General features: G+C 39.3%; 1 protein-coding gene across 1 annotated transcript in view; it reads right to left on the reverse strand.

Annotated features, from left to right (window-relative positions):
* Positions 1-895: 895 nt before the first annotated feature.
* ATP8B4 (ATPase phospholipid transporting 8B4 (putative)) overlaps positions 896-23,907 on the reverse strand; it is a 219,933-nt gene continuing 196,921 nt past the window's right edge. Inside the window, exons 25-29 of the mRNA XM_036301049.1 lie at positions 20,460-20,543; positions 17,266-17,511; positions 7,496-7,634; positions 4,698-4,828; positions 896-3,062 (exon numbers count right to left, since the gene is read on the reverse strand). Coding sequence (XP_036156942.1) covers positions 2,802-3,062; positions 4,698-4,828; positions 7,496-7,634; positions 17,266-17,511; positions 20,460-20,543 — 861 coding nt within the window. The 3' untranslated portion in view covers positions 896-2,801. The remainder of the gene's footprint in view (positions 3,063-4,697; positions 4,829-7,495; positions 7,635-17,265; positions 17,512-20,459; positions 20,544-23,907) is intronic.

The raw sequence follows: 23,907 nt of genomic DNA on the forward strand, positions 1-23,907 counted from the left end.
GTGTAATATACTAATGATATGCTAAGGCTGCTCAACCACTCGCTATGTTGTGCACTGACCACCAGAGGGCAGACAGTCAACCAGCCAACCAGTCGCTATGATGTGCAATGCCCACCAGGGGGCAGACGCTCCAACAGGTAGGTTAGCTTGCTGTTGGGGTCCAGCCCATGAGCGAGATGGGCCGGACACACCCTGGAGCCCTTCTATGATCCTTCTCCTGCTGGCCAACCTCCTGTGTCCCTCCCCAGCCCTGATCGTACTCCAGTGGGATCCCTTGGCTTGGCCTGCGCCCTCTTGCAATCTGGGCTGAGGGACACCCCCCCCCCCCGAAGTGCATGAATTTTATGGGCCTCTAATTGCCTATAAAAGCTCAAAACTTGAACTAAGGTTTTAAAAACTCAAGGCTACCAACATCAGCCCTGAATCTAGAAAATACATTTTCTTTCCAAATAATCTGATAATGTTTATGTAAAATTAAAATTTTATTATTCCCCAGTGTACTGCTATCACCAGTCACTCTTCAGACTCTTTTTGTTCAGGTTCAAAATAATCCCTGGCACTTGTAATCAAATGATCTCGCAATGGGTGTGTGAGCTAATTTGAATCTCATGGGGCCAAAGTAAGCTGATAATGTGTTTCTCTCACAATCATCCACATTATCTGTTTATAAACAGCCTTATTTAATTTGAACTGAATTTGCAAACTTGGAACATTCTTAACTTTTCCCATCCCTTATACATAGGTCCAATTGCTTTGTTTTATTCTTGACTCCAATCCTAAGAATGATGTACATCTTCCCCAGGCATGTAAAGGAGAGAGGGAAAAAAATCAGCTGGCCAATGTGACAAAAACTCTTTGAGTTCCCAATAAAGAAGTGGCAAACATAAAACACCAATATTGCCAAAATATTTACTGAAAGTTTTCAAATCTTTCAAAAATGTTATAAAAAGTGAGCAAACACATTAGACATTGAAAACTAATATCTTGGTGAGTCTACATAGGCATGTAGGGGCAAAGGGAACATATATGAGCATTTACTATGATTAGGTTCTTTGACACATATTTTATTTGAGCCCATTCAAAGAAACTTATCCCAGACTTGGAAATTAAGGCCAAAAAAACAAACAAAATAAAACAAAAAAACAGGATTGTGTGACCTACTAATATTATGCTAGCCCATTGTTCATCAAGCCCATCCAAGGACCATTTGACTCGTTTGGGAAATAGAACTTTGACTAATAATTTAATAGGAACCAGATTAAGAACCCTGTAAAGTTGGATGTTGACTTGTAAAAAATTGATAAGGCATGGGGATGACTTGTTTTTGCTTTCTGGTAGAGAAATTCACCTCCATGGTCATAGTTTTATTTCCCTGTAGGACACTGACCCGTTTTATATCTTACTTTGCAATCTCATTTCAAGGCCTTTCACAGTGATTAGCTAAATTCTACTTCTTCACATCCTTTTCAATTGCTCTTTTATTCTGATGGTGAATTTAATGAGCCTAACCTCATCATCTATTCCTCTGAGAATTATATTTTTAATGATTTGAGAATTTGTGCTTTGACAGTCCTCAAACAGCCACATGAGGTAGGTAGCATATCTTCATTTTGCAGAGGAAGAAACTGAGTCTCAGAGAGGCACTTCACCTGCCGAGAGTTATAGAGGTAAGAAGCAATAGAGCTGGACTTTGAACACAAATCTGCTTGAATTCTTTTATGGAAACTACATTGGTGATTCACATTTGGACAAGAGCATCTCCAAAAAAATCAGCCTCATCTACATATGTTTATTTTGGAATTATAAGCATTAGAGCTAAAAACCAAAAGCAACTCACTCTGAATGACTTAAGCCTGGGTACTTAATAGTAATTGAAAAGAATGTTGATTAATTTGGTTTCAAATGGAACTTTTTAAAATAAGAAATGTTGAAAGTATTTGCCCATATACTGTATGGAATACTATCATTAAAGTTGGAAATTTCAATGCTTTGCTGGTTCCATTGATGGTTCAGGATAACACAGGGCAACTTCCTACCAAGATTGTTATAGAAGTCATTGAAAAGTATTTAGAACACTTACTAGAGAGCCTCTCTTTGACATTTCATGAACAGGTCCATGTAAGTTTTTTGAATAAATTTGACCAAATTACCAAGTTATCCCCCAGCTAAAATGCTCAATCTGTACCATCTTTAGACTAGCATAAAAATGAGGAACACCGATGAGTTTTTCTATTCTTCAGGCATGAAGGTGATTTTTGTTCTGGCTGAACCCACAGATAGATATCAAGTCTAGGAAGGTATCTTAATCTGAAAGCATCTTAGTATAACTTTAAATATTAAAAGTATATCTTGGGAAAGGCTGATCTTACATATACGTTGTTTATCTGTAAACAACCATGCTTTCTCAGCTGGGGTATATACCTTTTGAATGCACCCTTTTATCCACCTGAAGATGCATTCAATGTATATGCAGATTTACAAGTTTTCTCAATACATAAAATTCTAAAGTTCAGGTCAACTGGTATCTAAACTGATAAAACCCTGTGCTTATATTGTGAGGGTTTTGTCTGCCAAATCGCAAATTAGATGGTGACCATCTGACTTGGTTTCTGGTAGAGTACACCACTATCTGATAGGCACCAGGCAGCCGTCTGCCACAGATTTAAATTAAGTGAGGCAACCTGCCCCACTCCTAGCCCCAACCCCAAGCTCCAGAGCCAGCTGAATTCCAGCTCCAGCTGAAGTGGAAAGATAACTATGTGGTTCAAATTCATCTTGACTCACAGTTTCACTGTTTTATCCTAGTTAAAGCTGCTCACTGCGTCTGTGGTTTTCTTACATAAATTTTCAATCCAACTAGTGCTATTACTCAGTGTCTTTTCCAACCCCGATGTTGGGGGTGGATTTTTAGCCCGCATATTTTTTCCAGATGTGATAAGCTCTCCGTAGCCCTCTTGGTGAGCAAAAGCATATCCAGATCTTCTTGAGCTTGATCTACGAGTCTGAGGCCTTCGGCTACGCAGAGGCCGTGCCTTCCTTTGAGCCTTCTGTCGCTGGCGGATCTGGAGAGGAAGGAGACCCAGAGTGAGATGGTGCATCCAAATAACACACTCTAGGCAGTGGACCACTCTGTGAAGTGAAAGCCTTCTCGGTAAAAACAATATCAACATCAACAAAATACTCACCTTAATCGCAAAACAGAGTTTTTCAGCTAAAAACTAAGAACTTTTCTAACTAATGGATTACCCTGGGCACTGGTCAGTTTTTATTCCTACCAAGAGACTAATAAGTAAGCAAGAAGTATTAAGGCAAATTTTATTATTGTCTCCATCTCATATATCCATCTTAAATGAATAGGAACATACTTTAAGATTTTCTAGCATGCACCACCCAAACATGGTCAGTATAACACTTTACAGTCCCCTTTCTCCTCAAAACAGGCCTTTTCTTCTTTTGGAGATTCTCAGAATCCAATAGTCATTAGGAACTAGACAAGGACAAAGTTTTAAAAATGAGAATCAGAAATTTTCAACTCTTGTGGTAGGTCAAGGTATCATGAGATTTTCAGGGTTTTAATTTCTTTGGAGGTGGGGTTTGGTCACCTTTTGAAGAGGCCAACATCATTTGGGTGGGTTTCCAATATTTCTTTCATTTCCCTCTAAAGTTGAGGAGAAAAGATCCAAGGTTTAGAACAAGGTTTGCAATCCACCTTGTTCTCTGATTCAGCTGATTGTTTGGACTCCGATTTTTGTGTCAGTAAAAAACCGTTAAGCAGAAAGTCACGATCTGACTAAATATAGCAAGAAATGATCATCGTCTTTCTTCCTTCAACTCATCCATCATTTTCTTGGTTTACATAAGAATGAGCTTTCACAGGCAAAGGGAAAGGACGACATTAGAGGGGACTCTAGGAATCATTTCAGAAGGAATATTTTTATAGTTTGGCCCCAGAATGAGAGGGACAGCATGACAAGGAATGTTCCATTTCAGTTCCTCTGAGCATCGTTGGTCTGGTTGTTCATCCCATTAGTGTCTTTACCCTTCTCTTGATGTGTCTACAAATGTATCTCCCCTTCTTTCTCCTTTTCTCTTTTTACCTGCATCCAGTCCTAACTTGGCATTGTCCTGCTTATTCTCCTCTTCCCATGAAATACTGAAATATGTTATGGTAATCCCTTGGTTTAGGCATTCCTATAATCCATTCTATTTTCCAATCCATCCATTATGCTGCTATTCCCTTTCTTAATCTGTTCAGAAGGTAAAATCTCCTCCATGTTTCTGAATCTGCACTACATTTCTACAAATATTTAGAGCTCTTCCTACCTTGATTGTCTCTTTTTTACTGTACCCTTTATTTGCCCCCAAGATAATAACTTTCCCCATTGCTTGTCTTTCCCTTGGAACAAATTGTCCAAAATGCTTCCAGTCAACTTTTTAAAATACCCAACTTCACTTGTAATTTATGACTCCCCACCCATATTTAGTCTAGACATTTGTCTTTATTGGTCATTACTCATAAGGCTAGTACATTCAGATGTAGGCAGTTTCATCTTCTGTGATGTGACATTGTGTACTTGAGGGTGTTTGCCAATGGGAAGTTCATTGGCCCTTCACTGGGCTTCCAATCAGGCAGAGAAGAACACAATTCCAAGAACCAAGAACCAGCCCTTCAAGGACTCACCAGAAGTACAACATACCTGGTCACTCAGGGTCGGGAATAAATCCACCTTCAGAAATCTGAATGCCAGCACAGGCATAACTGAAACCACTGTCGTTAGGAGAATGACCAGCCAGATGCACTTCTGGGTCAAGGAATGTCGTGCATTTCCTATAAACACAATTATACTTTGTGTTTATAAATAGAATTGAATGGTTGAATTAATAGGCTTGTTGTCTATACCCATAAGGCCTTTTTAGGGATGGTGATATTTGGACCATCTAAGAAGAACCACTAATTTAGGTGTCTTCTCCACTATATGGTATGTTCAATGGTGATGAGGATAAGGCAAGACTGATAACTCTTGGGAGCTACTTGGTGGCCTGACCCTTTGGAGATGGTCAGTTGGAGCATCCTCTTAGTCAGGTTCAGCCCAGCTTCATGAGTGAAGCACAATTCTCTCATCCAGTTTCTAGATCCCTCAACTACAAAGCAGCTATTATTTTTAAAAGGCACATTTACCCTAGCAGTTGAGGCTTACAAGCCATCTTGAAGTAAGGAGAAAAGGGAGTAGAGATTGGAAGTAGCGGTTTCGACTTCAAAGGGAAAGAAGGCACTTCACAAGGAAATGGAGAAGCAAATATCTGGTAAATAAATGTTTGTTGGACCATCTTTAACAATGGATACAGGAAGGATGTAGATCAAATGGGCCTTGCTAGTTTTCTCCCTATCTATCACACCTAGTTCATATTAAAATGTAGTTATCTGTAATGATAACTCCCTTCCTGGAGAAGGTTCTATCTAAATTTTTAGGCAGTTAGGGGGAAGATCAAAGATTCTTCCGGAGTCTTTTGTTTCTTAAAAATAAGAGTCACCTGCCTCGGTTGCAGGCTCAGTCCCCACCCCGGTGGGGGCACATGTGGGAGGCAACCAATAGATGTGTCTCTCTCCCATCAATGTTTCTCTCTGTGTGTGTCTCTCCCCTTCCCTTCCACTCTCCCTAAAATCAATGGAAAAATATCCTTGGGTGAGGATAAATAACGAAATAGTCTCTTTGAGCTCCTTGAAGCTCAGTATCCCCAGGCATGGCTGAGGAAAAAATAAAAACAAGCTTTGCTTTAAAACCACATTCCTGTTTGCTGCTGGCTACTAAGGAATTTTTTTTTCTTAAACCCCAATGTTGATCTAACTTTTGAAAAGTCTCATTGGAGCACAGTAATTAATTCCTGGAATGACATGTGCTTAGCTGGAGAGAGCAGTCCCCACACAAAATACTTTCTCTGGTTGAGGCATTCCAGTACCATTATGCATTCTAGAATGCTCTCTTAGGACTGAAAATCTTCTAGTCAATGCACTGAACTTTCAGATTTGGCAGCCAAAAAAAACCCTTAAAAATAGTTTTAATGTCTCTCTTTCCTAATATGCTTATTTTTATTCATAACCATCATGTTTCTTCTACATGGCTGGAATCTTCTGGTAAGCAAAATATTCATATTACGTATTAAGTAAGAGTGGTGCAATTTAAAATTTCCATGTACATGCAAGGCAAGGCAAAAGTTGAAGAATAACATTCTTAAGTGTATGTGTGAATTTAAATGGAATTACAATTTGAGGAACCTTTGCATCATTGGAAATGTATAATGTTATAGTTGCTCTTATTTTGCTTTTTACATGAAGTCTTCTACAAATATTTTTGTAGAATGGACTCCCCAAAAAGTAGATGCAAATCTCAGTCTTGCCTGACTGAGCCCAAGAAGGTTGTCACTATACATCACTCCACAGTTTGCTAGGATGAACTCAAAAACATCATTGCTACCAACTTCTCCCACACACCCTAGAGATTTCAAAACTTCTGAGAAAATGTGTTAGTAGCCCCATTGTGTAAAGTTCAGTGACTCTTGCTAGGATCATTTTGAAATGTAGAGAGCAATGGTAGGATACACCATAGATAGACCAGATGTACACTTTTGTAGAATCATAGAATATCAAGATCGTAAAGGATATTAGGAGGTGCTTTGCTACCCATTTGCTGCTCAAATCACTGTGAAATGTCCCCAAGCCACATTTTCTTGAATCATTATCATCATCATCGTCATCATCGCCATTATCATGGTTAACATTTGTTTTTTTAAAGTACTATATAAAATGTCACATATTAAGCGTTTTATATGTATTGTCTCATTTAACCCTCACAAATTTCCTATGAAACTAGGAACTATAAATATCCTCAGGTTAGAAGTGAAGACATTAAGGCATGGAAAGGAAAAGAAACTTGTTCCTAGGCCACACAGCTTGTAAGTGGTGAAGCTGACACGAACTGTGGCCATCTAATGTCTGAGCCTACTCTTCATGCCACTTATAGACTAATGTACCAAATTTTTAGAAGTCTCTGAATTATACATCATTTTTTTCTTACTTAATGCAAATAAGTTCCACTGGTAATCTTTGGCAGATATGTTGGTGATAATATGGCATAAAAGGCAAAGCCCAGCATTTCTTGCTCTTTTTCTTTCCTCTACCGTACAAGTCTCAGTTAGATGATATATATATATATATGCTATGCCTCTTGTTTTCAAAGAGGCCGTTTACTGCATCTGGGTTGTTGGGAACCAGGAAGCAGCTATCTCAATGATTCTTCCGCATCTGGTTAAGGACAGCAGAAACTAGTCTTTCAGGGCCTGTTTCAAGTCTGGAAGCCTTCAGATGCCTCTGATGCAATCAATTCCTAGAGAAAAGATTATTGGTTACCCTAGTCCCACCCAACCCAGAAAATAAATTACAAAGACAAATAAATGACAGCATGACACTAGGCCCCAGTAGATAGTAGGATTCACTTACCAACAAACGGAAACTGGTTTGGGAAGACACCAAACATGGCATTACTGTGCATTGTAAGTAAAATGGAGAAGTAAGTGGCAACGCTGCCCCAGATGAAGACGTGATTAATGACCGTCCAGTAACTGGTATCCAAGGCTATCTGCAAACAAAGTCAAATGCATAGGGGAGATCTTTCAGAGAATCACTTTACTGAGGGGTCTTTATCCAGAACTGCTCTGTGAAAAAATGGTTGCACCTGTTTAGCTCCCAAACAACCACAGGCACTTCCACATTTTGCACAACACAGGGCACTGACTTGACATTTCTGCTTGGCAACTGACTTTAGAACTTATATCTGAAAGCCATTATAATTGTCAAGGTTGAGTCAGAATAAGGGGATAACATGTGAAGCTTCTTTTTATAGAGAAATAAGAAAGTGGGATGAGTTCTCATTTCAATGTTACTTTATAAATTGCTTTCAAAATTTTGTGTTGGAAAAAGTTATTTTCTTTAGTGAGCAAGTGCAACATTTTATAATCTGAACATAAATTTTCACATGACCATTTTTTACACTGGCAAAATCTCTTTGACACCAATATTCTATCTCATATTGGTGATCCTTTCTCTTAAATTATTCAAATAATAACAAAGAAAAATCCTTCATCCTCTTCTGACATAAAGTTCAGATGCTGGGGTTTTCTAGTGATCTGGGAGCATGTTCACAAGCTCTTCTGTCTTCCAATAACTTGTTGTGGCAGCACAGCTGAAAGCACGGACTGTTGTCAGAGGGTCAAGCAAGCCGCTGGTGAATATGAACCCTTGCAGTATCAGAGAGGGAAAAAAAGGTAGGTTCTGATATCATTATATGTACCTCACAGGTTCCAAATGATCTAAGTACAGATCACAGATTTCTCGCCTGCCTGAGGGGGTCCTACCCACATAGTATATAGATCCTTCTCTGCATGTGGAGATATATGTCCACTTCCCACTTGAAGTTTACTGCTTTTTAAAATGTTGACCCATTAAAAGGATGCTGGCAGCCTTGGATGTAAACTACAGGGGTTATAAAGGGGCAGCATTTTCTTTCCTCAAGTGGTCTGAGAACAGAAAGCCCTGCCACCCATGCCTCAGCAAACAGATGCTGATTTTCCAGTTTGTTTGGCTACTAAGACATTAGACAAAATCTTCAAATCTATCTTCTACCAACTATTAGTTCCTCACTATCCAGAGACACCAACAGCCTGGATCATGTTGGTATGAGTAGGCAAGGAAAAATCACAATGAATCTCAGACTTCACTAAAAAAAGAAGAACAGGTGGCTCCTATTGAGGCAGAACTAATGAAAAATACAGACAAGTACTATAACAACAATAACCAAAAAAATGTAATGAGAACTCTTAAGGGGATGCAATTAGATCCCAAGAAAAAAATTCTGGAAGAAAAAAAGCATTATTTCTGAATTAAAAAGTTGAGTAGAGAAACCAAATAAGAATAGTCCCTAATGAGAACTGAATTAATATTCTGGAAAAAACAAATGGAAATAATATCTCACAACAGAGAGCAAAAACTTGAAGAAATAGAAACCATGTGCAAAAAGATATGAGATGGGGATGGCAAATCCATAGATGTCAGATCCTTGGGCCCAATATACAAAAAATAACATTTTAGAATGGAAAATAAACTTAAAAAGTAAAGATCAAAGAAATGACAGAAGAAAACTGCTCTGCCATAGGAAGCAGCAAAGATTTTTCAAATGTGGAGGAGCAATCTAAATCCAAGGCAAATTAATGAAAGAAGTTACATTCTGGTGACATTTGTGAAGTCCAAGGATAAAGAACACATGCTTCTAGAGAAGATATTACTTACAAAGGAGAGAATCAACCTATTATCAAACTGCCACACTGAAACTGGGATATGATGGAATAACTTTTACATAGTTCCCCCAAAATAAGGCTCCGACTCAATAATCTTATGCCATTCCAATAGTGTATTTAAATACAAAGGCAAAGAAAGAAGGCTCAAAAGTATAAAATCTATCTTCCCTTTTTGAAGAAATTACTCAAGGAAGTTGCTGCAACCAAATAAAAATTAAATCAGAACAAAGACCTCAAAATAGCAGAAGACAAAGATGATAAAATTGGTAGTGAGCAATGATTCTTGTAAATTTGTAGTTGGCTCTAAATGAGTAATAATGTGAGTATGAGCTGCAGTATTAATTTAGAAAAAATTTTGAAACAGTCAAAACATATGTTTAAGGAGCATTTCATAACATCGTGGTTTAGTTCTAAATTATTAATGTGCAAGAGTTGGGGAGAGGAGTAGGGACAGGGAGGGTGAAGTAAAGTAAAAACATTTCCAAAATTGTTTAATTTGGAGGTGGGTGAGGGAAGGTGCAGAACAGATTAGTGAAGCATTTGGTAAAAGGATATTGTTACTTAGTTTTGATATAGTCATATAGAAATAAAGATTTAAACAACTACAAAAATAGGGAGAAATCACTAGTAAAATAGGAATTCAATAATAAAAGTTGTAAATTACTCATAAGTAGGATATTAAAAAAGCACAGGGCATCCAAGTATATAAAGGAAAAAACTGAAATAAAAAGATAGAATTAAAAATAATCCTAAAAGAACATGAAAGGAACAAGGTAAAACACATAAGTTATTATAATAAAACTAGAGGCCCAGTGCATGAAAATTCATGCACTGGAGGGGGATCCCTCAGCCCAGCCTGCCCCCTCTCACAGTCTGGGAGCCCTAGGAGGCGGGAAGCGACCTGGCCATCAGGTGAAGGCGATGCCCCCATCACACCTCTGCTGCTGCCACTGCCGGCAACGCAATCCTCGGCCGGCCCTGGTTACCTGAGCCTTGGGCGGCCCTGGGCGGCTGGGTAGCCGCCATCTGAGGCTTGCTTGCATCTTGGGCGTCAGCTAGACAGCCACCATTCAAGGCTTGCCTTAGCCTCAGGACAGCCCTGGGGGCTAAGGGGACTGGGGGACTCTGGAGGCAGGTGCGTGGCAAGGCCAGGCCTGCCTGGGGGTGGGCTCGGCCTTGCCGCATGCCTGCCACCCCAGCAGGGCTGAGGGGACTAGGCGCCACCATCTTGTGGCTATGGGTGCTGCCATCTTTGAGGGCGGGGCAGTCAATTAGCATATTCCCTCCTTATTGGCTGTGGGTGCTGCCATCTTTGTGATGGTGTAAGAGTCAATTAGCATGTTCCCTCTTTATTAGACAGGATGAGTAGTTTAATTCTCTTATTAAAGGAGAAAAACTAATAGAATGAGATGAAAATGAAGGCATGGGCCCAAATTATATATCAGGCAAATGTAGACTAAAACAAGAAAAATAAAAATATTAAAATTTAAATAAGGATATTTTATCATGAAAAAAGATAAAAGCTATAGAGAACAGATATTAAATGAGAACCATCACATGGCAAATAACATAGCCTCAAATTATTTAAAGTAAAGTCTCCTTGAAATACAAGGAGAGCTTGATAAGAATCATAATCGCCATTGAAAGTTTACTAAACTTCTCTCAACATTTGACAAGCCTGGTGGTGGAGGTGATGATTCCTGGGACTCTGTGGTTCATCTTCCATCCAGTGTGACCAGAGCCAAGCTGTGACCGACAGCAACAGCAGTGTTCTCCCTACAACAATGCAGCCCTGTGGTTTGGTGCTGCCTCCAGTGGCTAAGCCTAGCTGTGGCTCTCCCTGTTTCATTTGCCCTCCTGAAGATTCTGGCACTACCTGGTAGCTTTTTAAAAAAATATATTTTTATTGATTTCAGAGAGGAAGGGAGTGGGAGAGAGAAAGAGAAACATCAATGATGAGAGAGAATCATTGCTCAGCCGCCTCTTGTATGCCCCCTACTGGGGATGGAGTCTACAACCCAGGCATGTGCCCTTGACCGGAATTGAACCCAGGATCCTTCATTTGGCATGCCGACACTCTATCCACTGAGGTAAACCAGCTAGGGCTACCTGGTGGCTTTTAATAAACCTTTTAAACTTAAAGAAGTCTCTCTTGTTTGTAACTTCAATCTTTTTGGAAATTAATATGGCAATATTTATGAAATTTAAAATGTTTATTCTCTTTGACCAGTAATGAGAAAAAAACAACAACATTGTTCATCTATCAGATTGGTAAAAATTAGTTCTGACTCCAGAAATTTCATTTTTAGGAATTTATCTGACAGTATGTAAAATATATGTACTAGTATATGCATGGCAGCATTGCTTCAATAACAAAAAAAAATGAAAAGAAAAAAAAGAAACATCTTGAATGTCTATCATTAGAGAAAGGATGAATAAATTATTTTATATCCGTATTATAAAATTCTGTGCAGCTCTTAATAAGATTACAATAGATCTGAATGTGTTGATTTGGAAAGCTGTCCAGCATATGTCACTGAGAAAAGCGTATTACAAAAATTACAAGAATTTTTCTTGAATACATATGTGTGTGTGCGTGTCTCAAAGCAAAGAAAAAAATATGAAAGGATTGAGCTATATAGTAATCATAATAGTAGTTAAGCAGGAAAGTGTAGGGAACGAAAGGAAGACGGTTGATTTTATTTTAAACACTTCTATATTGTTTGAAATATTAAAAGGAGAACTTTATAACTTAAATAACTGAAGAAAATTGATATTTAAAAAATAATAGACATGGGTACAGTTTGGCCAATAGCATGAGCAGAACACATACATACCATACAATTTATAACTGTAATTATATATAGACCAAGGAAATTTCATGGGGATTGTTACCACAATGACAAGTCAAGCTTAAACAGTGAGAAAAGGCTATTAATGCCACCATCAAAGTGAGGTCATTCACAGAATTCCTCAAAGGTATTATTCTAAATATGCAGGACAGCAACTTCTGATTGAAGCCAAAATTGCTGAGCTTTCATGATTATAAACATTTATGCATTCATGTCTAAAAATTCTAAGGTAAAGCAGACATTTTCATGGCTTCCTAGACAGAAAAATAAGTGATAGACTAAAATGACAGGAATTAACCTATATATTCCTTAAATTGAAATTTTGATGTTGAAAGAGGATCTGTGTATTTATCATCTATGAACAGAGTGTCTCTCCCATTTTATTCTAGGGTGGTATTGGTGTCCTGGGTATCCCCTCATGGAAGATAGAGGTGGACCATGCATTCCCTGTAGCTACTATGTACTGGGGGAAGGCCATAGCTTCCAGTTATCTTTATAAAGGAGGGAGGTCCACATGGCTTTGGAGTTGAGGATCTAAGGTCAGATTTGTGTTTAAATCCTGGCCTATAACATGTTTGTTGTTTTCATCTATAGTAATAGCAACTATGTTTTAGAGGGCTGTTAGGGAAGAGGAGTAAATGAGATGTTGGAATTATCTCAGTAACAATTCGTTTACATAGGAAATGTTCAATTATTGGGAGCTGCTGTTGTTACTCTAAAAACCAGAAAAGCCTGACAGAAGCGAGTGGGCCAAGTATGCTTTTAGTGTCTACAGACATCGTCTTCCTCTGTTCTTCCAGATATTCTCTCTTCTAAACCCCAGTGCTCCTAGCTTTAGGACCTCTCTCTTCCTTTCTCCTATATAAACAAGAAAGTACCTATCTTCCTTTATGCTCAGTGTAACCTTTCTTCTCATACTGCCTGAAAGTTTTCATTTTAAACAGTCTTTCTGTAAAATAAAATACTTTATCCCAGAAAATGCTGGAGTCAGATAGGCCTGGGTTCCAGTTCTGGACCTGGAACTCAGTGCGTGACCTCAAGCAAGTCATTTAACCGCTCAGCTTCCTCTGTAAAAGGGGACAATAATATCTACCGCATAGTGGCACTACAAAATGTGTATAAGCATGATCTTACTCGTAGTGGTAATGATAACACAAGTTTCTGAAGGCTACCACCAAGGACAGGCTTGCTTTAGTCATCTGAGGTAAGATGGGAATTAACTAATACAGCGGGGATAGCTGGGTACCTCAACCAAATTCTTCTCACTTCCTTTGCTCAACTTTAACCTCTCTCTTCATATCCCTTGCCCTTCCGTTCATTCAACAAATACCTGTGTTTGACACCTAGTTTAAATTGGAGTACAGTAATAAACGAAGCGTGCCAGAGGTTGGAAACTGGTATTCATTCTCACCCATTCTGCTTCTAGGCCACCATCCCTAGCCTCGATCTCTCCTCTCTCATTCTCCTATCCAGAAAGTTCCTCAGTCTCCAGGCTGATTCGGGCCCCACAGAATTAATGGTGGGCATGTGGGTGAGGCAGGGAGAAACCAAGCAGAGGAGAAATCTATGGAGCAGGAGTGTGTTGATAAGACTTAGAGGACTCTAACCCTGTACCATGGCGGAGAGATCACAGCCACCAAGTGGTGAGACCCAGAGCCCCGTCTTCAGAAGCACAGCTCCATGTGCGCATTACTGCTTCCCAACTATGCCAATACCCTGAAACTCAGTAATAGTTGTGTTGTAGAAATACCTCACATTTTTAAAAAACACAAATGCCTTTATTTAAGAACATTTATTTGGGAAATAAGACTACTGAATCCTAGTCCTAAACCTGCAATGCAGTCACTGTGTAATCTTGGGTAAATCTTGAATCCCCGTTTGTTATGTCAATTTTATTTAAAATTATACCAGTTATGTTTTTAACATATGACCACCAATTCTTTGAAACTCCTTTCTCTAGGAAATGGAGCTTAATTCTCTTCCCCCTGAATGTGGACTACACTTAGTGACTCACTTCTAATGACTAGCGTATGAAAAGGGAAACACCGTCAGTTTATAATGGGGAAACCTGAAAGACATCATCTTAACTACGTAACCAAGATCAGCATCACCAATAATAAATTATGTTGATATCATGTGCTCCCTAATAGGATGCAACAAGAAGAGCACATCTCTGTGATTCTTCCCCCAAATCCACAATCTCAGTCTACTCTTAAGAAAACATCAAACAAACCCGGGGACATTCTACAATACTCCTGACACTCTTCAAAAGTGTCAAGATCATGAAAGACAAGGAAAGAGAACTGTTAGATATTAGAGGAATCTAAGGAGACATGACAACTAAAGGCAATGTGAGATCCCGGAACAGAAGGTCATTAATGGAAAAACTGAGGAAATCTATAGCTCAGTTAATAGTATTGTACCCAGGCTAATTTCATAGTATTGGCAATTGCACCGTGTTTATATAAGATGTTAGTGTTAACATTAGAGAAAAGTTAGGTGGACCACAGTTGCCCTTGAGGAGATGGAAGGCAGAGAGTAATCTTGGAGAGACAAAGGCCAATCAGGACTGAACCAGACAGACGTGGATAGTCCCACCAGGTTACCAATGATTATTCTGAGTCCTAAATGTGAATCCCTCTGAGAATGCATGGGTATCATTCTTATAAAACCTTGATAATCAAAGGTAAGAAATTTTAAATAGTTTGATTTTAAAAACTCCAAATTACAAAATGCAAAATTCTGTGATCTTTTTGTGTATAAACAATGTTTTTAAAATAAGATTGTTTCTATAATCTCTCAACTTGTGGGGGGAAAAAAAAGGACAAATGTACTGATGACATCCAACCATAAGAAGAGCTGTGTGCTTCATGGGGAAAACTGCTTCTAAATCTAAAGTTAATATAGAAACATAGCACTGGCATTTCTGTGATAGAATATAAAAAAGTAAATTATGGACAAGCTAAGTAAAAAAGAGAAAAAGATATATAGGAATACCAACAGACTTTTGATATTAAAACAAACAGAACTCCTTTCTAACCCAAAATTATAGGGTTAATTTTGAAAACTAGTTTCACTAAAATCATATAATGCCTGTCATGTCTACAATAAGTTTTACGGGTAATTTTTGCCCTTATCTATACAGCAGATAATGTTAAGGGCAGTGTGAAGAATGGTTTCCCTTTGCATTTTCCTCAGATAGTGACTCTTTATCTCAGTTACTACCTTTCAAATCACCTCTTGGAGCACCAAGTAACAGGTCTGACCTGGAGGTGAATAAGCTAAAAAGATGTTACAACTAAAAAGATGCCACTGTACATCCCATAGCTGCCCTCCCGCTGGAGGGAGAATCCAGAGAACTGGAAATGTGGCCTCATGACAAGGAGTAGATCATCCAATTCCCTGGGCTGGATCTACAAGAGTATATACCGCATTTGCTTAGCTATCCCAAGGCACCAAAACAAGAGAAGTTGGAGTGCCCAATGTAGTGGCAAGACGAGGTGATATAGACTTTATCCGATAATGGACTCTACTGATGAATGCCCTGGGTACATCAGTTGCTTCTAAGCCACTCCATGATTTTCTCCTCTGCTGCAGAATTGAACACTGGGGAACTAGGCTTAGAGGGCTCACAAAGCACCAGTTTGCTTTCTTGTAAAACAGAAAATAGAACTCCTTTCTGAGTGGAGAAATCTGGTTCTGCTTTTGGATGCTACTTGTCTGACTCTGAATTTTGAACTTCCAAGATGTCAAGTGTTAGATAGCTTTGGTATGGACTTAATGATATCACTTAAATGGGCCAAGGAATGGCAAAGATGCCATTTTAAAGCCATATGTTTACATTTGATTCATTCAATTTAATAAATATTCAATGAGTCATGAGAAAAAGTCTGGGTTTAGTGAGATCTTTTGTTGGATGTGAGCAGCTAAGACTTATAAAAGAGATTGTTTATAGGATAAAAAAGGACTGACCAAAGGCAATTCAAACTCTATAAAAATTAAGCCTTTGATTGACACTTTCTCCTTAAAAACAAAAATAGAAAACAAACAAACAGAGGCCACATTGGTTGCTGTATCCACACAGACCTGCAGATTTTAATGGATCAGAAAGCTTTTGTGAATTCTAACATCATATCTAATAGTGTTGTCGATTATTTGCTTAAAAAGGAAGTAGAAACACAACTCAAGATATCCAGTGGAAGAAGATAAATGGAACATCAAAAATCATCCCTGTCTTCCCAGGTGGTGTGGCTCAGTGGTTGAGTGTCAAACAATTAATCAGGAGGTCATGGTTTTATTCCTTGTCAGGGTGCATGATTGGGTTGCGGGCTCAATCCCCAGTGGGGGCATACAGGAGGCAGCCCATTGATGATTCTCGCTCATCACTGATGCTCTCTCTCTCTCTCTCTCTCACTTCCCTCAAATCAATAAAAACATAGTTTTTAAAAAATCATCTCTGTCAGATTCAGAGGTGTCACAGTTGTAACATAACACTGAACCTCTTGAATAATTCCAAGGAAAGGTATTGACAGATAAACTTTAGATCTCACTTTAAAACCTGGAAATTATTAAGTCTTTTAGAAATCATGAAAAAGTTTTCTTTCTGTTATAAGTGGAAACATTTTCTTCTTCAAACACCAGAAGAAAGTAGTAGTAGTATAATCGTATCCCTTAACCAACCATGCTCAACCCCAAGAAGTAATTCATTGGACAGTTTCTATTAACGTGGAGGTTATAGACACCTATGCTAATTTCCTATATGTGGTAATTTATGTTAAAACTTCTTGTTTTCTTTCTTTTTTCAGCTTTAGTGAGAAATAATTGACATATTTTGCTACATAAATTTCAGGCATACTGTATGATGGTTTGATTTACATTTATTGTGAAATGATTACCACAATAGGTTCAGCTAGCATCCATCTCAAAATGTGTGGTTAAAAAGGAAGCCCCAGTGTTCTTGTAGGATTTTTTTTTCTCCAAGAAGTAGGCAAAATCAGTAAACAATGAAACAGAATTTTAAAAGTTGTAAAGCCATCATTTAAGATGTTTTCACCAACAGGTTTACCTGCACGCTGACCACAATAACCAAAGACGTGGCCATGGTAACTGCAAAAGACTGGTAGTCGGCAAGGTGCTGCCCGTCTTCTCCAGCATCGCTGTGAAAGGCCCCATAAGGGATGAAGAAAAGAGCTAATGAGGTGTAGATTCCATGTGCCATGCAGATGAAAAATCTACGCTTGTTAAAAAGTAGATTCAGCTGTCCAGGTTTGTAGAGCTGGGGAAAGTCCATGCTGTTCTGGTCACTTACATCCTGTCAACAGAGAGTTATTTCAGCAGAGGAGATTTGAGGAGAAGTCAGAGGCCCCGAATTCCCTATCTCCAGAAATAGCAAGTGCATGTCTAAGCATGCCCTCATATGCACTACTCATTATCTTGTTTTCGTTCCCACAGTAACCCAGAGGACACTAAAATGATCTCTATTATATAAAGGAGGAACTTGAGTTTCCAAGAGAGATTCATGAGACGTTACACAGCTCTTATCTCAGAACCAAAACCTGGCTCGCACCCAGATGTTTGGCTTCACGTTTAAGTTTTCTTTCCTGTACACTCCTGCAGCGGTACTCGCTACCCCAGCATCCTAGTACATCATGTGCAGTCAATGGGCCCTGGGGTTCATTGCCAAGGCAGTGAGTGGTAGTAACCAGGTGATGGCAACAGAGAGCTGCAGAGTTGGAAATGGCCAATCAGAGTTCCCAACTTAGAGGGGTGGGTGAGTAACAAGAGGGGAACAGGAAAAGGGGAAAACTGCAAGTGGGAGCCCAGGTGGGCAGGAAGAGCTGAGTGTTCCACCCAGGGAAGGTTCCAGTGACAGTTACCAGGGGTTCAGGACAAAGGATTTCCACAGAATATGAGGGCATCATGTTTGGCCCCAGTGGGGGTCCTGGGAGAAACTAAAACAGTGACTCTCAAGCTTAATGTGCATGGAAATCACCGGGGGAGAAGATTATGATTCAATAGGTCTAGGGCCCGGGACTCTGCATTTCCAACCAGCTCCAAAGCTGATGACCACACTGTGACCACCAAAGCCAAATGCCAAAACCAAAAAGGATGCTAAGGACTGACCACAGAGGACATCAGGGGGGCATGGGTGGAGGAGATGCAGCTGAAGAGGAAGGAATACAGTTATGAACTCTGGGGGCGGATCAGGTTCCCCTTCCCCTTGTGGGATGACGTGAGTCTTGGTGAATGGGGTCACAGGAAGAACACTGACATATTCTCTTTAGGACGTCTGGTTTTGAGATGCTGTTAGGGGCTTGTTTTCTCAGTCCAGTGACTGGTAGAGTTGAATGCACAGATTTTGAAACCAGACAATCCTGAGTTCAAACCCTTAGCAAATGGGGTATAGTCTTAGACCTGTCTGAGCTTCAGTTTCCTTATTTCCATACACGCTAACAATAGCACCTCCATCACAGGACTACTGTCATCATTAAATGGGTATGTATTCAGCAGAGTTCCTGCCATACCTTAAGTAATAAATACAGATGCCTCTATAAATAATAACAAATACAATAATGATAATAATAACAATGGTGATAGCGTAGCAAGTTCGGAGCCAAGTGGCCTGGTGTCAGGCTGAATCCTATGACTTATTGGCTGTATGGCTTTGGGGCAGTGACTTGAACCTCTGAACCTTGGTTTCCTCCTTATAAAATGAGTGATCTGTAGGTGATCACTGAGACCCTCTTGGCATAGCACTCCATGATCCTGGGATCAGTTTAAGAACCAAAGTTGACAAAGCAGAAAAGGAAAGGAACACAAGTAGATGGCAATAGAGGCCTTATTGTATATATTTTTTCAAATTGCACAATAATCATCTTTTCCCAGAAACTGTCTTAGTTTTATTATTTTATTCCACATTCTGAGGAGATATAAAGTACCAAGAAAAGAGACACTTGTCAACATGGCACTTGAAAATGAATGCACATAAATCCTTTATATCTAAGGTCTTTAGGAGTCTATTAGTTTGTGTAGAGTTCCATAAAATGTGCTATTCACACACTGCCCTTTTTACATATGAAAAGTGAAACTTATAGGTGACTACAAAGCCACAAAATGGGAGAGTGGAGTGAGCTCATAATGTGAAGATTTATATTTTGCAATAGATGGCTTTGGGCCAGAAAGTGAGGCTTCGCAAATGGGTCTAACAACAGCCTGGAGAAAATCTGGTCTCCTTAAAAATACTTCAAAAAAAATTTTTTTTTAATAATACACTGTCATCGTGCCATGGAAACTCCTCTGGCTAGCCTTTCACTTCCCCACAGGCAGCCAGACATGTCCCCCCTTCCAGAAAATACCTTCCAAGGCTCTGAGTATGCCAAGGAGCCACCATTTTTATAAATGATTCTCTCTCTTCTCTCCTCTCAAACATGTTGAGCTAAACAAAAACTGCAATGCACCCTCTCTCCCCATGGCTACGGGGCTGTGCCTCTCTCCCACTGGGAGAGTTCTCTGCTGGTCTGTAGTTCTGTTCTGGGCTGTGCTGACCAAGGAAGTCTCACCGCAGATGCTAGCCCTCTGCACTCCAACCTGGTTTCATGAATTTTTATCTATCACTCATGGTTCTCTACACTCTCAGAGGCTAATACTGCACTTCCCGGTGTGTGAACCACAGGGCACTAGTTCTGAGGCATATTAATAAGTGACGTATGAAAAATAGGTAACTAAAAGTACAGTCAAGTGAGTTTGAAAAATGCTGAATTAAAAAAAAAAAGTTAAAGAGACTATTTCCTGCAGGACATCTTAGAGCCTTAAGAGCTGCCTGGAGTTAGGTTGAATTCTATCACTATTTGGCTGTATGGCTTTGGGGCAGTGACTTGAACTACTAAATCTACCAGAACAGCAGCTCAGACTCTCACTCCCTTGTGATGAGTGAATGCATTCAACAACTCTACTTAGATAGACTGTGTCTGCCTGCATGCACCAGAGGACACATGAAAATGCTCAGAACCTTAAGAGCTCTGAGATGGTGGGGTATGGATCTAGGGTATGAATCTCTAAGAGGAGAGTAGCCAAACTTTGATCAGAGAAACTTCTTGGGGCAGTGGGGGATATGAAAGGGGTTATGACCCAAACAATACCTATTAAAACAATTGCACTCCTAAGACTCTTTCTATGACTTTTATCTTCTACTTAGAAGTTAGAAACAACTAAAAGGCATCAACAGAGAAAAATAACTTGTAAATAGAGAAAAACACATACCTGGTCAAAAATCCCCATGGCTAAAACAGGAAGTGATGTGTAGACAATGTTAAAAAGGGTGATGAACCACTGGTCATAGACAGTCTGAAAACAAATAGCACAGCAGTGAGAAACATCGTCTTTAGGAGTGATAATATATATTTACTTGTCAGCTCTTAAATGAAATTTCTGAATTTCCTGAGGTGGGTTAGAGTTTAGTTTTGGAGTCAGGCAGACATGAGTTCTCCCCGAGGCTCTGTCTTATCAGCTCCCCTGCCTTGGTGGGAGACCAGGTCTCTCTCAACTTCCATTTCTTCATCTTAAAATGAAGCCATACACTCCCTACAGACTTGCAGTGGGGATGATAGGAAATGACCCAGAGAGACCACTGGACACATTCAAGGCCTGGACCCTTGTGGTGGGTTATTATTTTATCCTTCAGTTTTACAATGGGTTATAATGAGTTGAATGATCTAACTTAAGTGATATGCAAAGGATCCACTAAAGTCTTCAGAGGGAGATGCAAAAATTAACCTGTCAGCTCTAGCCTGCTTTCAAAGGGAGAGCTTTTTCTTGGGAGTGGTTTAAAGTAAAGTGGGAATGAAGCTATTTGCTCAGGATACTACATATAAACAAGTAAGATGATAGAAATATCCCCTCACATCTATATAGAATACTTCCTTGCAAGAGCCTCACTAAAATTCATACAAAACAGGTATTATATATTCATTTGTTAATGAGTACATAGAAATGTAGAAACAGAATCTTTTGGAGTTACAGAGCTTAATACAGGCAAAGACAAAAATTAAAACCCAGGTCTCCAGCTCCTAAGCAATGCCTGTACTGGCACTGATATCATTCATTCATTCATTCATTCAACCAATATTTATTAAGAAACCACTATGAGCCAGGTACTATATTCTAAGCAATGGTAATTCAACCTGATCATTCAGATAAAAATTTCTCATGAAATTTGCATTCTAATGGTGTCAAGAAAAGGACAATAAACAAGGTTATATATGTCCTTTTCTTGACACCATTAGAATGTAAATTTCATGAGAAATTTTTATGAATTTCATTATGCAAATTTCATGAGAAATATATATGAATGAGTGAGTTAGAAGATAAATAAATACTAGAGAGGAAAGGGGAATAGGAAGTGTGGGAGGGTTGTAGTTGTAAAAAGGTAATTAGAGAGGGTCTCACTGAAAAGTTACATTTGATAAAATGTAGTATGCAACCTTACAGAATCCCAGCCCAGAGCAGGAATCTTAACAGGGTCCCAGATGCCAACTCCTATATACCCCAAGAGTCTACCAGAACAGCAGTTAGGTCTCTCACTTCCTTGTGATGAGCAAATGCATTCAACAACTCCACTTAGATAGACTGTGTCTGCCTTCATGCATCACGGGACACATGAAAATGTTTATCACAGCATTGGTTGTAATAGCTCCAAACCAATCAAAACATCCATCAGGTGTACCATATGGACATAATGAAATCTACACTAATAAAAGAGAAAGATGCAAATTGACTGTACCTTCATGACACCCACCAGCCAATCAGCAGTGAGTATGCAAATTAACCCAACAAAGATGGTGGGTTAATTTGCATACACAGGTGCCAAGCAGCTGGGGGCAGGGTGAGACACCATGGCGACGACACAGGCATTCCACAGTGCCCCAGCCACTCCGGGCCTCTGGGCAGCATGGGAAGGCCGAAAGGTGGCTCTGGGCCTGAACAAAGAAAGAAAGGCAGTTCCAGCTGGAGTGAAGGCAGTACTGGCAGCCAGGGGAAGGAAGGCCCATTCTTGCATGAATCTTTGTGCATTGGGTCTCTAGTATTACAGAATAATGAAAAGCAAGAACTACAGCTATATTCATAAACAAGAATGAATCAAATGCTGAACAAAAGAAGCCAGAAAAAAAGTATGATACCATTTCAATAAAGTTCAAAAAATGTGCCAATCTTTTCTTCATACTCATGGTAAAATTAAAAGACAAAGCAATAATGTGATTATAAAATGCCAGGGTAATGGTTACCTCTGAAGAGTTGGACAAAGGGTATGGCTGAGTAAAGGTATGGGAAGCTTCTGGGAGTTTGGCAACATTCTGTTCCTTTCACTGGATCATAGTTACATGGGTGTTCGTTTTGCAATATGTTAAGCTGACATTTATGTGTTAGGTACTTTTTTGTAGGTTGTTTATACTTTACAATTTAGAAAGGAAACATGGGGCCTTTTTTAGTTATAGCCTGGCAAAACTTGGACACTGGGAAGATTTTAAAATTCCACACCCTGGGCCAATTAAATCAGTATCTTTAGGGGTAGGATGATCCAGTTAACGGTAGTTTTAAAATTTTTTGAGGAGGCCCTGGCCAGGTGTCTCACTTGGCTGGAGCATTGTCTTGTGAACCAAAAGGTTGCAGATTTCATCACCAATTAACACATACCTAGGTTGCAGGTTCAATTCCATGTAGGAGGCAACTGATCGATGTTTCTCTCTCTCCCCCTTCCTTTTTCTCTAAAATCAATTTAAAAAATATATCCTCAGGTGAAGATTTAAAAATTTTTTTTCTCAGGTAATTTCACTGGGAAGCCAAGGTTAATTTTGATTATTTTACTCATCCCTATGCCTTCATCAAAGAGAGGGAGAGAAATTGCTGGCACAAATTCCCCACCATTTGTGGTGGCCTCTGACTTCCATTCTTCAAACATACCAATTCATTTCATGATTACAGTTTGGAAAATGTAAAAGGAGGAAGCAGCCAAACTGAAATCTTGTGGCCCCAGGCAGAACCTGGTGCTGGCCAAATCACTTATTCTTCCTTTACCTCATCTACCATCCAACTTCCACTCACAAGGAAGGGATGATTCCTGGTATTAGGAAGAAAGAAAGAATCTGGGAAATGTTGCTAAACTGTCAGTAGCTGATAGTCTGATATAAAGTACCACCATTGTCACAAACTGACTAGCATTAAAACGTACAGTTATTTCACAGCAGCATTTTTAAGTTGGAACTTCAATTCGAAGCCTAATTTTACAGTTGGAACAAGAGAGGACAAGAAGGGAAAATCATGAGAATCAAGCTTAAATGAGTTTTTGCAATTTCTTGTAAGAATTTTACTGTCACTCAGAATCACAACAAGAAATATTTACTGAGCCCCTACTATGTATCAGGCACTAGTTCAAGGGTTTTACATATATTGACTCATGAAATCCTTACAAGCTTATGAGGCCATTATTACTAACAGCCCCCAAATTACAGATGGGAAAACTGAGTCCCATCAAGGTTGGGACTTGATCAATGCATTGATCACAAAGATTTTCAAAGCATGGTCTAGAGAACTTCTAGGGTACCCACAAGGTCAAAACTATTTTCACAGATACTAAGAAGTTAACTTATTTGCCCTTTTCTATCTTTTTCTTGAATAAAGTCATTTACAATCACTTGAATGAAGAAGCAGATAT

The sequence above is a fragment of the Myotis myotis genome, unplaced genomic scaffold (assembly GCF_014108235.1).
Source record: "Myotis myotis isolate mMyoMyo1 unplaced genomic scaffold, mMyoMyo1.p scaffold_m19_p_1, whole genome shotgun sequence".
NCBI lineage: Eukaryota > Metazoa > Chordata > Mammalia > Chiroptera > Vespertilionidae > Myotis > Myotis myotis.